The following is a 20222-nucleotide window of genomic DNA, read 5'->3' as shown; positions in this document are numbered from 1 at the left end:
GGTGTCTTATTTATGGCAACTGTACTGCAGAGTATGTGAAAATTGAAAATTAAATTGCTTGACATACCACCGAGTCTTTGACGTAATGAATATGTTTGTAACCATCCTTGTCACTAAATATTTTGTAGTAAGAAATGCCGTCTGAAGTGAAAGAAGGTGCTGAAACAAAGAACTGAGGCAACAAAACAAAACAAACAGAAACAAAATAAAATCAACTGTAGATGACAAAGAAGCGAATAGCTTTTCAGTCAGGTAAAACTGCATGGAATAAGTGGTCCTTGTTCATATTAGGTTATTTTTACTTAAAAGCAAAATGTGTGAGCACATTGTTTAGGGTGGAGTTGGTTGCCTTTATTCTTGTTATGCCAATGACAAAAAGTATAATCTAATATGATCAATGGGGAAATTCACTTGGTCCCTTTAGAAGTGCTTTATGGTAAAAAGAAGTTATGAGAATTTATATTTTCATATTGCTGCAATATGCAAATACATCCTCCGTTCTTCAACTTCTACTTTCCCCCCTCCCCAAGATGTTTCATTTCCATTTAAAAGACCATCTGTGCTTGTTACAAGTAAACAAAAACAGTTTTTGAGTTGGAATGAAATTTGTGTTAAGTGCATGGATTAATAACTGTGAAAAGCAAAAGTCTTCTGCGCAGATCAGTCAGGAAACAAGGCTACAATCCTAACCCTACATTGAATTCAATGGGACGTTCTTCAAAATAGACATTGCTAGGATTGCACTGTTACAATATTTCAACAAAATCAGAAGTGTAAAGATAATAAAAATCGTACTCCACCAGCCCATCCTGTGTGACTTTCTTCTATATGTTGCTGCTTCTGCAAAATAAGAACAAAGGCAACTGTGTGAGGATTTGTGGCATGAATGAAAGAACTTCATTTAATGGAGCACAATTTTCAGTCTGGAAAACCCTGAAAAACAAGCACTGGTTTAGACATTTTCCTTGGTGTTAACAGTCTCCCTGCAGTGAAGAAATGGAGACATCTTTTTTACCGGCTTCCAGAAAAAACCCCCTGTATTATTCATCTCACTGTCCAAAAGTGGTGGCATTTAACACAATGAATTACATTACTCCACACCATTCTTTTCAGCGCAAAGTTTGCGTTTCATTTCAGAGCAAAGGAAACACAATGCAGATTGGGAGAGAAAAGCAATCAATTGTGTATCATTTGCAGAACAAAAGGAACAACAATTCATTGAACGTGAGATGAATAAGGGAACATTGACAGTTTCTGTTCCCGTCTGAATTCCCTGACATCCCTAGTTCTGCTTTAGTCTTGTGGAACTTCTTTTTTAGACACAACACCACCAACAACTTGCCCCTGCTGAGCAATAGGTACTGTTCATTTCTGAAGGCACCTCCAAAACATCCCCATAGTTCTCTGATTGTTTCTTCCAGCTTCTTTCAACTGTTTGATTGGAATGTTATGTACAAAACCTGATGGCATGCTATTACAGATCAATACAATTACACGCTGATATTCTAAAAGTCTTTTAGTGTGTTTAAACATTGGCTTATGAATCACTTCAAAGTGCTCAGTGACCTGCCAAAATTAATGTATGGCTCAGATGTTTAGCACTCTAATTGCAAAATGAAAATGAAGTAATAGCAGGCTACGGCTAAGTGTTACATACAACTCATTTATACATATACATAACATGTTTATTTTCTCTTAGATTTATTTAAATGCTGTTGATGAAACATTTTTTTTCCACAGTCTGGATCCCTGTGGAATGTTTTCAGTACATTTGCTCTCTGAAGGAATTAGTTTCCATTTTTAAAAATCCACCATGTTGCAGAGTTATGACTTCTCTGTCAACTATTGTACTATCCATAGGTTCAATTATTTTAACTATCCTGAACACCCAATTCTGTCAATAATTTTATTAAGAGGGGAAGGAACCTCCCAGTATTATGTCCACTGGCTAGGGCTGTTTGTTTGCATTTACATCACATAAGAGAAATAAAAAATACAGTCAAAGTGGGTGCCAGCAGGTGCTACTCTCAAGCAGTTGCCAAGGATCCACCAGTGCCCTGGAGCCCCTTTAACAGTGCCCTGATGAGTTTTGGGTGGCCAGAATTATAATTGCCCACAATGCTTTGCAACACTGAGCCAATTGTGGGCAATTACATAATGGTGGTGATCGACAACACTCATTGGAAGGATACCACCACACTTGTGTTGTTGTTCTTTTCTGGCAGTAAGCCTACCTATTCTTTCTTGTGGACAAAAATAAATTGGAGGTAAGTAAGAGGGATTCTGACATGGGGGCCACCAGAGGCCCAATGCCTCATCAAATTCATTGGACAGATAGTGTCAGGCTTTAGGGAATCTGCCGCAGTAGGCTGCTAAACAAGGAGAGTTCTTACCAAGAAGAACAAGGAGAGTTCTTACCAAATCTTTTATTCAATATTCACAGAGAGAGGCCTAGAAAAGGTGTTTCTAATGGCCTTGTTCCAAGTAAAGTCACACCCCCTCCGTCTCTCCTATTATACACCATCCCTACATTGGCTGATCTGTGCTTTCTGCCTCTGAGCTTTCTGTTCTCCTACTTTCAATGCCCACCAAGTTCCGGGAGCGGGAGGGTCTGGAATGCTTTCTAAAGACATCGAGTCTGTCAGCTGTCTCTCCCCTGGTGCTTCTTCTTCTTCCTGCTCCTCTCCCAATATTTCCCAGCTTCTACCCTCTGAAGCCTCTGAGCTGGGATCTTCCGCAAGACCTCTCCTCCTTCCAGAGGGGAGGAGTTGTGAGCAGGAACCGACTCTGGCGTCAGCAGGGGGGGCGTATTTGGCCCCCTTCGTCAGCCTTCCCCCAGCTGCCATGCCAAGCCTATTAGCCAACCAATAGGGCTGGCTCGTGGGCGGGGTTTAAGCGGGGTTTAAGTGCTTAAGCGGCGGCGGCACTGGAGCCTTATTTGGCTTCCTGTTTTCTTCGGATCACCTGCCCTCTCTCCCTTTAGGTCATTTCTATGTTTCTGTTGACCTTGCTATGGACTTCGGTTGGTTGCCTTGGTTGCCCAGGGGGCCTGGTAGGAATTTTATCCATTTGGCAAATTGGCAACAGCCTCTTGGTTTTCGCCTACCTCATAGCAAATCGTCACAACTTATTGGGTATTGGTGGTTAGGCACTGGAATATGTGTGGTGTGTTGGAGGGCATGTTGTGGCCATCACCTACCCCTCCCCTTGTTGGTATTCCGTTAAAGGAATCCGGCAGTCGTGGATCCCGTCCAATGCCCTGCTGGTGACTAGGGCCATGGCACGACCCCCGATGACGTCTGGGGAAGCTTTCTGTTGTATTTGCATCAACAAGCTCCTCCCATTGGCTGTTAACCCTCGATTGACCTCGCTGAGCGGGGTGGGGATTGTTTGATCCAATGCCTAAGCCAATACCTCTCACATGCTGTAACCAATAAAGTTGTGGCCTTATTTTAGCCCATTAACCCAAAATACATGTGTCCTTGTGTCTTATTTAACTCCATGCGGGTGGCGGGTCCTCAACACACAAACTCCTGCTGTAAATCTATACTATCTCCCTCTTTTCTGGAAGGTTCAGGCTGAGGAGGCAGTATCCACCATTCCTTCCCCTCTTTTGCCCAGTCCCTGACAGAGAGTGTGGTGTATGGAAATACTGCAAATATGAATCCAGAAAGGAAGCAAGTAGAGGGTTTTTCACCTCCTGCATGGAAACTATGTTAAAATAACACACACACAAACACACAACACAGAGAGTTTCTTGGCAAAGGAGTACAGAGGTTTCTCCCAAGCATATTAGCAAGATAGTTGAAAACATTGCTTACATGATTGATAGTTGGAAAGCATAATGGGGCAAGCAGATTAACATATTGCGTCTTCCTCTGATGCATTTTCCTGCACAACACCTTCCATTAACTAGGTGCCTCTGGCCCTGTATACAATTAGGCAGAGCTACAGTTTAATTCAAGTGGGGGGGGGGGGACAGAAGCATGTCCATGTTTTAATTTCTATAAGCGATCCTAATTTAACCTCTATTTCGCATTCGAAAAGTTGAGTTTGGTGGGCATTTCTGGCTGACCGCACAAATTCTTGCCTGCGTTTAATTTTTATTCATCGGGACATATTTGCTGAACATAAACATGAAGTTCAGCGCACAGCTCTGAGTTTGCAGCACTGTATCTCCTCACACTGTTTTCCCACCGCATTTTTATTATCTTCCAGTATATGAAGTAGTCCACATTTCTTACGCATTATTACTTCCGGTTTAATCGGAAAACAAAGTAAGAGATGGAAATATATTCCCCTAGAGATCTTTTGAGCAAACACTGCTTAATGGAGTTCTCCCATCTGCTCGCACTCCTGTTAACTAACCATTGGTGCACAGATTGATATGGTAAAAAGCACTTGATAAACAGAACGTGGCGGAGGTTTCAGCAGTGACTCTCATCAGGCAAGGACATGCTGAGAAGTGCAATTATCCTGGAGTTTGAACCTGACGTTGCCACGATGCTGGTTCCAAGTCCAGTGAGCATAATTTGGCAGTCTGAAACCTGACTCTGTGTTCCGTGTAGATCAGCAGGGCCACTGCCAACGATGGTACGAATAAGGCAAAGAGAATTCAAGTACAGTAACCCCATTAGTAGGTGTAAGAATATAAGGGCAGGGCCATAGCCCTTAGGCAGTGCTATTTTTCCAGAAAAAGAGATGCCAGAACTCACCATGAAGGCCTCCCGTGTTCTTTTATAATGGCAATAGTGCCATTCTGGCTGAAAACAGCCCTGCCTGTAGGTCAGTGGTAGATACTCCTTTTTAGGGTATCCCTTACAGTAGAACTCCTGCTCACCTATCAGTTCATAAGCACATTAAAGTGCAAGTAAATAAATAGGTACTGCTCCGGCGGGAAGGTAAACGGCGTTTCCGTGCGCTGCTCTGGTTTTGCCAGAAGCGGCTTAGTCATGCTAGCCACATGTCCCAGAAGCTGTCTGCAGACAAACGCCGGCTCCCTCGGCCTTTAGAGTGAGTTGAGCACTGCAACCCCAGAGTCATTCGCGACTGGACCCAACGGTCAGGGGTAAGGTACCCCTGCCCATATGGGCCAGTCTTGCCAGACTCTAGGGTTGTGCGATCATCTCACTCTATAGGCCGAGAGCCAGCGCTGTCCGGAGACACTTCCGGGTCACGTGGCCAGCCTGACAAGCTGCATCTGGCGAGCCAGCGCAGCACACGGAATGCCATTTACCTTCCCGCTAGTAAGCGGTCCCTATTTATCTACTTGCACCCGAGGGTGCTTTCGAACTGCTAGGTTGGCAGGCGCTGGGACCGAGCGACGGGAGCGCACCCCGCCGCGGGGATTCGAACCGCCGACCTTTCGATCGGCAAGTCCTAAGCGCTAAGGCTTTAACCCACAGCGCCACCCGTGTCCCAACGGTCAGGGGGTACCTTTACCTTTACAGAAGAAAATAGGGATTGAGGGAGGGGAAAGTGTGGGAAGGCTGCGATTTGGAGAATGTAATATGGACAATGAAGAATTAATGGAGATCCTGGAAGCTCCCTACCCACATGAAACCACAGTATGGATGAGCCCTGAGTCGGACCGAGGGTTCATCTAGCTCAGACTGGCAGTGGCTCCCCCGGGTTTCAGGCACTAAGTCTTTCCTAGTCTTCCCTGGTGATGCCAGGGACTGAACCCGGAACTTGTCAGTGAGCTACTGCCCTTCCTTGGGCTTCAGGGGAAATTGCTGAAAATCGCCCCTAGCAATTAGTGGGAACTGTCTGTGAGCAGAGCCCCAATCACAAGAGCATGGGGTCCAACCCAGTGTTCGGAAAACTCTTCCCTTCCTCCCACTTTTGCACAAAAGGAATACGACTGGCTGCTTACCCGGTCACAGGGTGGGCGGCTATTGCAGCCCGTCATGTCCGGCTCCTTCTCCTCAGGAGCAATGCTGGGGCTAGGCAGTCGACCATTGGGGAATTCCCAGGCCAGCCACTGGAGATGGGCAGGCTTTCCCGCCACCTGTTGATTTGAATCCTGGCCAATCTGGCTGGGCCAAGTGGGTGGGGCTTGTGACCCAATAAAGGCTGGCTGTCCTCCCCTGCACACACTTTTGCACAAAAGTAATACAGTGACCTTGAATGCTCACCAGTGGGTAACAGAAGCTACTCCTGCAACTCTTCTATCAAAATACTAGCTTGGTGGGAAACAGTACCTGTGGGCAGTCCCAGGACCTGGAGCGGTCATTGTAGTCACAGATGGCTGACACAGAAAAGTTCTGGATCCTTTTCAGCCACTGCACGCAGATTCGGTTGTCTCTCACCCAAGTAATCCAAGTGACATAGTGATCGCTGGAAAAGAAGAGGGGAGAGAAAGGGGCTGTTTACTATGAGAGGGGTCAGCATGGCATGCTTAATAATACATCTGTGACAAGCCAGACCTCTTTCAAACCAAGGACTGCATTCCGACTTGGGCAACCTTTCAAGGCCACACTTATACACCCCACAGTTACAGATCCTCCAGCCAGACTGAAGGGAAGCATTCTCAGTGTTCAAGAACACATTCTAGCGAGGCCAAAACACTTGAGGAGGGTATGAAGTAGGGCTGTTGAAGGGTGTGGCGTGGGGATAGGGGATGTGGCTGAGAGGAGTGTATGGTCTATGGAAAGGCCCGAGGGCCAGACAGAGGTTTGGAGGGCCACATGCAAGCTCCTGGCCCAAACTTCCCCACCATGGGCATAGCCAGGATTTATGTGCAGAGGGACAGGACATACACCTGTCATCATCCTCTGTCTGGCTTCGTCTACCAGATTTGGAATGAAATGTCTCGACAACAGTTGTTTTAAATTGCTTTCTTTTGACTCCAAATGCTCAGAAAAATCTGCCCAAATCTTTCTACAATTTCTCCTTTTAGTTCAGTATTTTTATTTATTGACTTGATGGTGAAGGGGACAGCTGCCCCTCCTGGCTATGCCCATGTTCCCTATGCCTGTCGGAGTAATGTCCAACATTTGTCTTCCTCAGAGTAGACCCATTAAAATCAAAGGGGAAAGGGAACATAAGTTCATCAATTCCGGTGGGTCTTTGACTTAGTAGGATATCACCCGCAGTTTTTCGATGGCAGTGGAAAATGAAAAGCAAGCATCTACACTATTTCCATAGAACAGATCTGCAAGGGGCGGAGGTGGTGGGGAGCCCAGGGTCAAACTATTTAACATAAAAATTCTATTGCTAAAATAAAAGAAAAGAAACAAAGAAGAAAATATCAGTTTCACAAAATACTACCTTGATGCTATCGCTGCTGGAGCAGGTACTTCCTTAGGACCCAAAGCTTCTGGATAAGTAGCATCAACAATAAACACTCTGACGGTAGGATTTTTAGCCCCAGCCTTCAAAGGAAAACATATAATCAGGTTCAAAATAATCTCCAGGGAATTGAAGGAAGCCTAATTACTCCCCCAGGCCCACTCCCAAGAAGCTCTGACCTCCGTGCCAGCCTGCCATTGGCCAATTTGGCAGGCTGGCACAGAGCTGGATTCAACCTGGGAGTGCGAGCCAAAGTTCACACTCCAGCAAGAGCAGCCCCCGGGGCCCCAGCTCTGCATCATGGGGGGAGGGGGAAGCTGGCCATCCTGCAATGCCACCCCACCCCAAAAGAGGGTAAGTGGACTTCAACTACAACTCCCATCCCCCCTGACTACTGGTCCTACTAATTAGGGATGATGGGAGTTGTAGTCCAACAACATATGGGAACCCAAGTTTGAGAAAAGCTGGCATACATGTGAGCCCTGTTCATTTATGGAAAGAAAGTTTGCAGTAGGCACTGAGCAAATAGATTATAATATATTTCATCATCGTCGTATGTTTTACTTCTATACTGTTGTTTGGCCAAGATTTGTATTAATACAAAAGAAAATACATGAAGACCACGGGAAACGTAAATACAAAGATGCAACACAATAAATCAGTTTTTTAAAATAGCAATATCCCAGGCATGCCATGAATCACACTTTACACATTCGCGAGTTGCATTTGTGCTCTCACCACAACACAACTCCCATCCACAAATGAATTGCCCACACAATAGGCTTCTCCCTGGAAGCAACCCACAGCTGTGGGGAAGTTCTTACAGTCACTCTCCAGGCCAGCTGGCTCAACTTTGACTCACCCAAACACTTCCCATTCAAAATACTGAAGGGAAGGATCCAGTCTTTAGCTGCCTCTTCCCCTCCTCTCCCTGCATGCATAAGAACCTTTTACGACCAGTCTCTATCCTTTTCTGTCGGCAGCCATCCTGGACATGGAGAGTTATGCTACCAGAAGGGATGTCAGGGACTGGACAGAGGAGGAATGGTGCAGCCCGCCTACCCAGCCTGAACCTCCCAGAGATGAGGAAGACAGTATAGATTGACAACAGTGATCTGCTAGAGGTCACAGCTTAGAGATAGATGACGGGCAGAGCTGGGAAATAATGAGAGAGGAGGAGGCAGGGGAGGCAGAGCTAGAGCATCTGGCCGACACGTTATCACTAGAAAGCTTTCCAGACCCACCTTCTCCCAGAACCCAGTGAGCATTGAAAGTAGGAGAGCAAAGGGCTTGGAGACAAATCGCCCTAAGTGGCTACCGTAAGGTGGGTGGTGCTGTTGACAATTAGGGTGTGTGTGGAGATTACTCAGAACAATGCCATTACTCAAAGAGGCAGCATCTCTGTGAATATTGAATAAAGGACATTGGTAAGACTTCCCTTGTCTATCTGTTCCTGGCAGCCTACTGTGTGGGGAACAGATTCCCTGATGCCTGATAAGGGCTGAATATGTCCAACGGTAAAGGTGAAACGATGGACCAGGCCCTTTATTATGTCATCATCAAAATATACAACGCTTAACCCAATAGTTAGTTTAATAATAGGCATTAAAATCCAGCAATTAAATCTTAGAAATCCAAGCATTTCTACGCTGAAATATAATCAGATCTTATTCAACAGAGCCAAGCAAAGCAAACAACAAAACCCCAAACATACCTTTGGATATGGTATCTTTATTTTTCTAGGATATTGATCTTCACCATAATATGAATATTCAATAACTGGTATTCCAGTATCATTAAACTGTAGGTATGCCACATTCTTTGCATTTGGAGACCACCACAGTGCATATTTTACAGCAAGCATTTCCTCTAAGAGAAATCATGTTAAATATATGTTATTCTACTACAAAAGAGGATCATGAGCTACCGTTATCTTGTAAGGACACCAGTGTACATAGAACCCATTTATCTGATAAGCTGCTATGCATCAAACAAGCAAGGCAGCTCTGTCCCAGTGGTAAGCCCGCAACTTGAACGACACGTGAGACATTGTTTCTGCTGTACAGATTTGCCTCATTTTTTCCTGGATAAATGCCATAGCTAGTTTAAAAGGGAAGGGGAGAGGATAGGGCATACCTATTGCTAAACTAATCTAGTGCAACAAAGCATAGCATTATTCCAGCCTTATTGGCAGTGATGGATTTATATTATGAGGGTTCCCTGTATGGGAGGCCCTAGTTATTCACCTAAATAAATGTAACTATGTCCAAGAACATTGCAGAGCTAAATGTGTATGAATGTTAGTTAACAGCATGGGTTATATATTTTTTCTTCCTATATACATAAAAATGCAAAGCTGTCTTCACGCAGTCCCCATTGTCAGGAGATAGATGTGGTTGGCAAGCAACGTGAACAGGAGCCTTTTGTTTCTAATTCATGATGTACATATAACAGCAACAAGAATGACAATTCAAAGAATGTAAAATATTCATAGATGTTAAATACTCTTGAGATAAAGAACGTGAGTAATTTTGACTGAAGGGTACAGGAAATATTGGCTGAAATGGCCAAGTGAACCAAATGATGAGGCTTGGTGGGCCTTATTAGCCTACAAGCCAGAGTCTCTTTTATCAGTGGAGTGTTTCAGAAGCCAAATTAGAAGAAATTGTGTCCTAATATTACAGATAAACACGATACTAATTCTTAAGTTGGACAGATAGTTTTATGACCGATATCTGAGGAACGTACAAAAATGGGTAGGTCTAAAACCTAGCAGAAACTAACAAGGAAATATCCCCCCACCCTAGCGTGAAGAAATATGTGGCAGGGTGTGAAAACCCAAGATACGGGATGTTAGGAAACCACAGTGAGAATGCATATTATTGCTGTAAGACGTTGAGCAAAACCGTTGACAAATAGTAAATTATGATGGTGAATAACCATGCTGGCTTGTAGTTAGCAGTTAGCTTTTTGCAGTTTTGAGGAAGGGACTCCTTATGAGAAATATAAGCCTTCTACACAAACACAGCACTATGAACAACATTTGGCTGCAGCTCAGGGCATCACATCTTTTTGCTGACCAACTCTTGCCTCATGTGGCAATAATATTGATTTCAGGTTGATGTTTACCTTCGTAGACCCAGTCAGGGATTCCATTAAATATTTCATTCCAATAACCATTTGTAGTTATTTGAACAGCAGGTTCTCTGGGGCCTTGTTTCAAATAGATATTATTCTGATACACATAAACCTGGGAAGAAAAACCCCCAAATCATTTTATGCAGTCAAAGTTATTGAGAACAGTAGCACATCTAAACAGGGAATTAGATGCAAAGGACAGAAGGCACTTCTGTTTCTACACAACAGAGGGTGTGCCAGTTTTCACTCCCCTAGGCTGCAAGGAAAATCCTTTGGAGTAATGCTCAGTGCGGCTAGGGGCTGACAAGTCGAGGATAAAATTATATCTCTCCTGTGTGAATGGGGGCCTTTTCACTCACTCACACACAAGAATTTGGAGATCTGATTCATGCCATGCATATCAGCAATGAAGAACCTATTGCTAGACTGCAGATTCGACCATCCCTAACTAGTGACTATGCTGGCTGGGGATGATAAATAAGAATGGTTGTATCCAGCTAAGTTTTACTCAGCATAGGCCTATTTAAATGAATGCACCCAAGTTGGCCATGTCCGTTATTTTCAATGGGTCTCCTCTGAGTAGCAATGGATACCACCCTACTATTCAACTTTCTTTCCTGCCCTCCCTCTCACAGAAGCCCAGGGCAGCAAACACCTAAGTGGTAAGACAACAGAGCGGAAAGATAAAACAAAAGCATATTTAAAACATTTTTAAACAATTGGAAACCTGTTCAGTGGTGGGAATTGAAGCCCAGCAGCGTCTGGAGGGGCAAAGCTAGTATGCTTGGGTCCATACAATATTGCCAGTGGACTAGGAAAATCTGGGTTCAAGTCCTTGCTCAGCTTTAAAGCACAACTGGTGGCTGTGGGCAAGTCAATATTTCCAAGCCTACCTGATCTCACAGATTTGTTGTGTGCATAAAACACAATGGCCATATATTTATTTATTATTTGCTGCATTTATACACTGCCTGATCTTGTAAGAACCCAGGGGGCTGAACCATTCCAAAGGTCCAGCTGGTCCAGCATTTTGTCCTCATAGCAGCCTACCAGATCGCTGCTGGAATTCAGTATTCAGAGGCATTTTGCCATGGATAGTGGAGGGAGAACATCGCCATCATGGCTAATAGCCACCAACAGCCTCATCCTCCCTATTATTTTGTATATTGTCCTGGAGAAATAGGGCACAAATAGGGGCCCTTCTCTAGGTTTTTGTGGAACAGGACAGCTCTCAGTGCCATGGCATGCAGAAATTGACTTGTGGCTAACAGGGCTGAGAGGGTACATAACAAGGGACCTGATTCATGGCCATGTTTTTGGGAGACCACAAGCAACGAATCTTAAGGGCTCGGTCCTCCTGGCAGAGGGCACGCTCCTTTAGCTTCACAATCCTTAATCCACTCTTCCTGATGCTTTTCTCAGTAGGGAGGGTGGGTTAGAGGTTTGTGGTGGTACAGAAGAAATATGAACCCCAAGAATGGGGAAGCTACTGAAATGAACTGCAGTGAGGCACTAGTGCTCTCTTTGCATCTGGGCAGACAGAAGAGGGTCAGAAACTACAGTCTTTGGGTAAATAGCAAATGAAGAGTCCCTGTACCTTGGGTTTGTCTAGTTTTCGGAGAAGACAAAGTGGTCCAACAATTACCAGGGCTCTGTGCTAAAGCACCCACAGTTCCAGGCAGCTGTGGAGTGTTTATCTTTTTTAAGAGTCAATATTCTAAAGCACAGCTGATAAGCAGAGATAAGAAGGCCTGCAAAAACGATGCCTGCACAAACACTGAAGGCAAATGAATCTCATAAAAATAGAAGCGTTATTCTCACACTTCGTGAGCTTACTGACCAATTTGTGTCCAACAGGTGACCAGGCTATATACTGAATGTCATGTGGAAGCTCGTGTCCTTTGACAAAAGCACTGCAAAGGGAAAGAAATGAAAGATGCAAAGGCAAGCTCGGTATTTCAAGGTCAGATTTCATTTAAAGCCCTTGGCTTCCCCAAAAAATCCCCAAAGAAGGGTCAGCAGCAAACCAAAAGGACCCTCGTGAGCACCTAGGTGGGCATGGGCACAATGGAGCCCACCAACGCTGGTGCTTCTTTTCTTATTTAATTTCTTGTTATAGTTGGGGGCAGCCATCTAGGCATGTACATGGTTACAGATACTCATTTTATTATTTTTTACTTTATAATACGTCGACTCTCTCTTTCAACAATTTGACTGAGCTTATTCCCAAGTCAATGTGTTTAGCATCTGGGCAGCAGAGGCAAGCCCCATTGTATTCCTGTAGTCACGGCAATACTGTGATTTAAGGGAGCCTAAAAACTGCACACGCCGAGAGTATTTGGGTCATATCCTGTGGTGGAGTTCCGCGAGTGCAGTAGACTTCTGCTTATGCAACAGAACTTTCCTCTCCCCTTCCTTGCACACCTTTAGCATCTGCTCCAGAGGGCACGCAGGGAGAAGAGAGGAAGGGAAAGTCCCATTACGTGAGCAGAATTTGCTATGTGCAGCATGGGATATAACCATTTAGAAGCAGATAATTTAGCAATGTCACTGGAAACAATGTGCCCATTAGCTAGCCTAACTAATAGAAGAACATAAGGAGAGCAGTGGTTGATGTAGTCTAGCTCCTTGTTCTCACAGATGTCAACCATGAGGGACCCCTCAGGCATAGGCGCCAACTCACAAGAGCCTGGGGCACCTCGGCACCCACAAAATTCCCATTATGGATGCCCAAGCATATCTGCGGCAAGCCCCAGCTGAGGCCCCACGGCAGAGGCAGAGGCCCTGGCCCAGTTGCCGCTGCACCAGAGAGCCAGAGGAGGCAAGGCAGTGGGTGGCGGTGGCAGACGGAGGCCAAGCAGCATGCACACACAATGGCACAAGTGATGTCATGACATCACGCCGTGTGTGCCACTGGACACCCACAATCTGGGGGCCAAGTTGGCACCACTGCCCTCAAGCAGGACCTGAGCACAAGAACACACTCTCCCTTCCTGTGGATTCCAGCAAAAGGAATTCAGAAGCATTGCTATCTCTGACTGCGTCTGGTAGCCATTGACAGTCTTATCCTCCCTGATTTTGTCTTTTAAAGCCCCCCCAAAGTTGGTGGCCATCACTGTTCTCCTAAGAGGGAAAAAAGTATGCCTTAAAGGAGCCCAAATAGAAGACCAAGAGCAAACACGGAACAGATTGACTCGAGGGTCAGTATGAAAGAAAACCTTTTCAGTCTTACCTGTTTCCAAGATCATAAATGTGATAGGATGCTGTATAAGAGTACCTCCAGAGCTGAAAAAGTTACAACAGAGACATAACATGATTAGTTGTTATTATTACAGCCGAAACATAGTAATATACAGTATTCCTCCCAACACTTTTTTAACAGAAGACAGTTTCACTTTATGAAAGCTCTGCAAACCTTCACAATGGCACTGTCCTAGCACTAGTTAACACAACACAACTTTGAGGAAACTGCTGGAAATGCTTCCTGGTGGTGACAATGGGTTAGCTTCCAGAAAGGACAATCATCACGCAGGTTGTTCAGCCAAGTAGAGTGTGTTGACATCTACAGCGCACATCCCTGAGACCCACCATGAGACTCAGGCAACCCATAGGGCAAAGTATTTTCGCATCTTGTGTGGCCAGTGCCATGGGGACCTGTTATTGCTAGGGGTGGGCAAATCTGTCAGCTTCAGTTTCTCATTTTCCCAACCTTAAGTTCAACTCTTCGCATTTCCACTTCACTTTGTGATTTTTATTTTTATCCGCATGAAAATTCATTAAGCTGTTCAGTGCAAGTTTTCTTCCAATGCACACATTTTTCTATGCAATTTTGCCTCGTGCACATTGTTGGAAAGTGGTTTTCCCTTACACAATGTGTTTTAGTTATTTTCAGAAACGTATGCACTTTTATCCACACTTTAAGTATATGTAGTTTTGTATACATTAATTGGCTGGAAAACTGCATTTCACAAGTCAGAAAAGTGCAGATTTCCAGAGACAGCTGAGCTTTCTTTTGACTCTCCCTTTTGGGGGAAATGCCCAGTATATAGATTCTCTTTTAAAGGTGAGCTAAAAGTCTCCTCCATTCCACTAAGAAATATTTCCACACATGGAATGCAACATGGGAAGGATCTTTTAGACATTTGATGTATTTCTCAGTGTAGTAAAAACAATAAGTTGCCCACAATCTACTAAAGCTGCATAGCAATTCCTAAAATGACCACTCTGCCTAACTGCTAATGGGAACGAAAGCAGAGTAGGATGGGGCTTCTTGATTGATGCTACCTCCCCTCCCCTTGCAAAACCATGGTGTCTCTATGTGGAGAGAGTTCAGAATGTTCTCCTTCATCTCAGCCCTTATCACACAAGTGTGTTTGCCTTGGACCAGTGGGAAATTTCCCAGACACCAGAGAAAAGTGCACATATTGGTTTATTGCAAAAGGATCCTTTCGTCAGCAGAATTAGGAGATGCTTGCTTATACAGAAGAATCACAAGAGGAATTCCACTCCCCATCACCGCCACTTCTGATTCATTTGTGGCGGGAAACAGGGGTGATTGTAAGCTAAGGAATAAATCCTGGTTTGTATCCAAAGTAGTGCTTTGTAACTTCTGCTTCCCAATGAAGCTTCCCTCATCTTCTTTCCCTGCGCACCCCCCCCCCAAGTCTGCTCCATGAATTTCCCCGAAACCTATGGAGCAGATTTGGGGAGGACATGGGGTGCACATGGGTGGAGGGGGGAGTTCTATTGTTCTATTGTTCACTAACAATGTGACCAATGTTCACTAAAAACAGGTAGTTACACAAACATAACAAGTGCACTGGATCCCGCCCACAAATCTCAGCTGAAAAACATTTTACCTTAGAGTAGTTGCTTTCCAACAGCATGAAATTCTGGTCAGCTGACAGTATATAGTTTGTGGCATTGACTTTTTTCTAAAAGATTTAAAGATATGAATTAGAAACCAAAGCATGGCCCTTCAATCAATTTTAAAAATTACAGTAATACGTACAAGTACGCTGTTAGACAGGAGTGTGTGTGACTGCCCATATTCAACATTGTAAAGAATTATATCATCTTCTGAGAACTGATGGAGATATTCATTTCCTTAGAAGGGAGGAGGAAAAACATAGCTTGAATGATTACAATAAGCTTGGTTACAAATGTCATCTCACTACAGCATCTGTTACAGCAAATGACGTTGGAAATGGATGTAAAATAACAATACTTTGATGCTGTAATTCAGGTGGGACGGGGATGGAGCCATCTCGGGTAGTTCAAATCCTGGGAACTGTAGTTTGTTAAGGATGCAGGGAACTGCAGTTATGTGGGGGGTAAACTACATTTCCCAGGATTCTTTGGGGAAGTCATGTGTTTTACATGTATGCCATTATGCAGCCTGAGATAGGGGCAGAGATTAGATGATGCACAATTTATACTGCTGGGTTCTATATTATGCTTGCTTTACAGAAACAGCAGAAACTTTCTCTTTCTGCCACCTCCCTCCCTCCCTCTCTCTTTCTGTCTCCCTCTCTCTGCCCTGCTCTTTTCTTTCATGCTTTCTGCCACCCCCTTCTTTCCTGCCCTTTTTCTGCCACCCTATTTTATGCAAATCCTGTTGGTCTCAGTCTGCAATTACTAGTTAATATCAAGGCGCTTACATGGCACAATGAAACCCCATACACCTCACCCTTTCCCATTCCTTGAACATTTTAGCTGCGCTTACTTTTTCGTTCTAGAAACCACATACCCCATACGTCCAATGCATTTATGTTTCTCAGGGCAGCTTAAAACATTTAAAAACAAAACATCCCCCATAAAAGACATAAAACAAAAACAAAAGCATCAATGGACACAAGCTTTGTAGTTGTTTTTTTAAAAATAATAATAATCCAAAATGATGTTTCAGCACCACATACTCATTGAACCACAAATCATGCCGTCTCTTACCCGAAATCCAGTAAGGAGAAATTGTTTTGTAACTGAAGTCTCCATCCAGATATTCTTTTAATGTTAAAGGTCTAGGATTGCTTCCTTTGTTTCGAACTTTAAAAACAGAACAGGAATGAGATATTTAATAACAACACACCCAAGAGGCACAAATGGTTTCTAGAATTTTATTCCTTTGAATTGGCCACTAATCTGAGGGTTTGGGAGGCTGTAGACCTGGTAGGATGATATGACACATACCCTTCCGCTTATAACCGCGGTGAAAAGTACCAGGCTGGGTGAACTGCAGTAACCCTTCATTTCACACAAAAGATGTCTTCCTCAGACCAGCAGGAATCTGGTTTTCTATGTCTCTGAAGAATGCCAGTTTTCATTTTGACTGATAACTGGGAACACCCACATGTCAATTCCACTTGTTATGTCATGAACTAAGCAGGTACACTCCAGCCTCCTCCAATCTGGTGCCCATCAGCCCCAGTCAGCACAGCTGAACTAGTCCACGTAATGAATTAACAATGAAACAACATTTTCCATTCATATCAAACATAGGTGGGCTATGTTCAATAAAGCTCTCTGTTCTAGGTTTTAGAATCACTGGTCCCTTTCCTGTGTTCTTCAGTGTATTTAGGGTTGCCATATTTCAAAAAGTGAAAATCTGGACTCAAAAGATTTTGAGCCTTTTTTTTCAAATTTGTTGAGCTTTTTTCTTGGGGGGCGGGGCAAAGTTGTTGCACTTCTTTGGAAAATCTAAAAAAGAAGTAGGTTCCCCTTGTTAAAAATTTTTCTTTTTGGAAAATCACCCCTAAATCAGCACTCCTATATGGGTTGCCATATGCATGCGTTTTCTCAGACATTTCCCCCCGTTTTTTGAAAATTCTGCCAGGACATCATTTTTGATGGATGAATCCTTGCTATGTCTGGGAAATTCCAGGTGTATGGCAGCCCTAGATGTATTTCTCAAACTGTATTTATTTTAAAAACACGTTCATGTGAACGGCCAAAACTTGGCAGACTTTAACAATCCAAGACTAATTTTGTGAATGTCCAAAAATTTCAGGCGTATGCCAATAAATGCTGACACTGAACAACCACCTAAATGAAACTGCTGGCAGTGAAGGGGGCATCCCAAAAGAGGAGGGGGGAATGAAATGAAATCAAATGAAATGAGTGAATGAATGAAATGAGTGAATGAAATTCACAAAAATTATTTTGGAGTAAAATTCAGACTGCAGAAATTCACCAATTTTAGGCATTCATCATAATATATTGTCATTAAGCTCTGTTGGCTCAGATCAAAGAATCAACATGCCATTCCATCTTGGTTTCCCTACATGGAACACATTTACTGTAACAGACTTATGAAGGATTAGAAAGAGAACAGCTGAAAAACACAGTTGTACAAGCCTCATACGAGTGTTTCCTGCAAATGCTAACTTTGCAATTGTTTCCTGTTGCATTTCTGTCCTTGATTTACCCACAGATGAATTTACATACTTGTGTGTTTGTGTGTGTTTTAAATTGATTCATCAGAGAGTAATCCCTGGAATTCTGGTTAGTGCCAAGGAGATCGTTCCATCAGCGCAAGCATTTCTGTTTGCCCAACAGAACGATCTCCCCTCTTCTACCCCCTGGGTGCTGTTCTGGGGGTTCACCTGACCGTCCAGAGCAGATCTGGGGCTGGGAGGCATAGGGGGGGGGTAAGGGGAGCAGTGGAAGGAATGCAGGGCTGGCCCACCCATGAGGGAAGGTGAGGCAACCGCCTTGGGTGGCAGGATCTACAGGGGCAGCAGATCTAGCCTGCAAGGAATGTATTGGCCGCTGGAGCAGTGCCAGCAATGGCTGCACCACACTAACTGGAGGCTGAATCTGCTGCCCCTTGGCAGCTCCCCCCCCCCCCATGCTGCTTCTATAGCAGCCTCTTGGAGAACGAGAAGCGCTGCTAGTTTCCTCCCACCTTAGGGAGGAAAGGGGGTCTCCTAGGCTCTGCACCCACCCGGAATGATTCAGATCAGGCATCTTCGCTCCCTCCCCCTTCACAAAGGCCTTTGATTCCTACTTCAACCATTGGGTAAGATTGATTTGATTCCTCCCCCAGCTTGCTGTTGATGTAGATCTTTATTCTTCTCTTGTTCCTGATGTATACTTCACTCACCCCTTGTTCCCTGTTGGGCAGGGGGCATTTTGTCGTTCGCCTCAGTTGCCAAAATGTCTTGGGCGGGTCCTGGGGAAAGCATTGTTGCATTAGCAGGAGTCTTTGCACTGGCTTCTGCTAGCAGAACGTCTGAGCTCAGTCTGTCCCTCTAAGTCAGCTAAACAGAAAGCTAGCACATCTTTGCAAAATGTGTCTGTTTTTAACCTGGCCTAGTTAGAACAATACCTACCACAAGCCTTAAGTTGTTTCTGAGCAAGCAGTTTCTCAGAAACAAATATCTTGTTTTCTGTAGCTAGGTGTTCAAATCAATTTTCAAAAACTTTGTGACGCTGAAGTAAATAAGGAGATTTGAGATGACCACCATTTCAGTGGGTGCTCAGAGGAGAAACATATCTGGTCGTTGTATCTGGTGATACTTGCTCCTCCATAACTCCCTCACTTAGGGACTTCCCTCAAGGTCATATACTCAGACTCCTGATGAAACATATCACCACGTTTACTTTAACAGATCAATATTTAAAAAGGAAAAGGAAAGATAATGCTTGTTTTTCTTCTTCTATGTAACTATTAGTTACTCTAGAACACACATGTCACTTCTACTGTTGACACTGTTCCTCGCCAGCGCGAATGCAGAAGAAAGCTGTCAAGATAAATAAACCCGAAGGCCAGTCTAGGCACACGAATAATCACTATCATAGCAAATACTGAGTTAGCAATAATCTTTCAAAATAAATGTTCATGAAAGAAGAAGAAGCTCGTCTCCCATCAGATGGCAGTTTCTAATTGAGAGCTTCAAAAAAGCCAAGGATAAAAAGCTTACACCACAGTTCATTAAAACACAAGGGTGTCATTTTAATCAGCATAAAGTGAAAGGAATCTTATGACTTGCTGCACACATTCCAGGAAAAAAAAACTTTAAAAAATGTCTATTGTGAGCATAGAATTAACATAAAACACCTGCTATTAATAGTATTTCTGGTATAAAGGATATTTGACAATGCTGTTTGGGTGCGAGGGCAGTGGGGATCTTAAATGCTACTGTCAGCAATTCTACCAGAATGCCTAAAAGTTACTTCACAATATTAGGAACTTACATGATTCGTAGTTATAAGGTCTATTCACAGGACATTTGCCACCTATTTATGTAGCTCAGGGCTGGGGAGCCTGTGACCCTCCAGATGTTGTTGAGCTAAAACTCCCATCTGTCTTCACCATTGCTCATTCTGGCTGGGGCTGATGGCAGCTGGAGACTATCAACATCTGGAGGGCTACATGGTCTTCATCTGACTCTTGCAGGGCTCATATTTTTCTTCAGGACGGACAGCATATTTGCGATATAATCTATATTGCAATGTACTGAAGGACATGGTGGTGGCTGTAGCGGATCATTGCGTACAGGGGTGAGGAATCTTTTTTCAACCTGAAGACCACACTCCCTTATGGTCAGCCTTCTGAGAACCACCTGCTAGCGGTGAAGTGGGACCAGAGGGTAGAGCAGGTGAAGCAACAGGTGTTCCTCACAGCAGTCAGAGATTTCTACAGACACTTTTCTCTTTTGCTCATCCTGGCAAGAAAGAAACATTATCGCAGTTCAACGACACATTCCAGCCAGACAAAAGCACTTGAGGTGAATGGTGAGGGGAGCGGTCTGATGAAGAGCCTGGTGAAGAGGTTTGGAGGCCCACATTCA

General features: G+C 44.1%; 1 protein-coding gene across 5 annotated transcripts in view; it reads right to left on the bottom strand.

The window, feature by feature from the left end:
• FAP (fibroblast activation protein alpha) overlaps positions 1-20222 on the bottom strand; it is a 58281-nt gene that overhangs the window by 26818 nt on the left and 11241 nt on the right. For 3 of the 5 annotated variants that reach the window (XM_083577189.1, XM_083577190.1, XM_083577192.1), the window contains 12 exons: positions 18533-18601; positions 16381-16476; positions 15443-15537; positions 15291-15365; positions 13664-13716; positions 12272-12344; positions 10423-10543; positions 9008-9162; positions 7273-7376; positions 6204-6339; positions 796-840; positions 68-172 (listed from right to left, as the gene is read on the bottom strand). In XM_083577189.1, the coding sequence (XP_083433315.1) occupies positions 68-172; positions 796-840; positions 6204-6339; positions 7273-7376; positions 9008-9162; positions 10423-10543; positions 12272-12344; positions 13664-13716; positions 15291-15365; positions 15443-15537; positions 16381-16476; positions 18533-18601 (1127 nt within the window). The remainder of the gene's footprint in view (positions 1-67; positions 173-795; positions 841-6203; positions 6340-7272; positions 7377-9007; positions 9163-10422; positions 10544-12271; positions 12345-13663; positions 13717-15290; positions 15366-15442; positions 15538-16380; positions 16477-18532; positions 18602-20222) is intronic. The other 2 variants (XM_083577191.1, XM_083577193.1) reach the window with 1 other exon arrangement.

This window comes from Podarcis filfolensis, assembly GCF_964270895.1.
Source record: "Podarcis filfolensis genome assembly, chromosome: 1".
NCBI classification, from domain to species: Eukaryota; Metazoa; Chordata; class Lepidosauria; order Squamata; family Lacertidae; genus Podarcis; species Podarcis filfolensis.
This window is presented reverse-complemented; position numbering and strand designations above follow the sequence as displayed.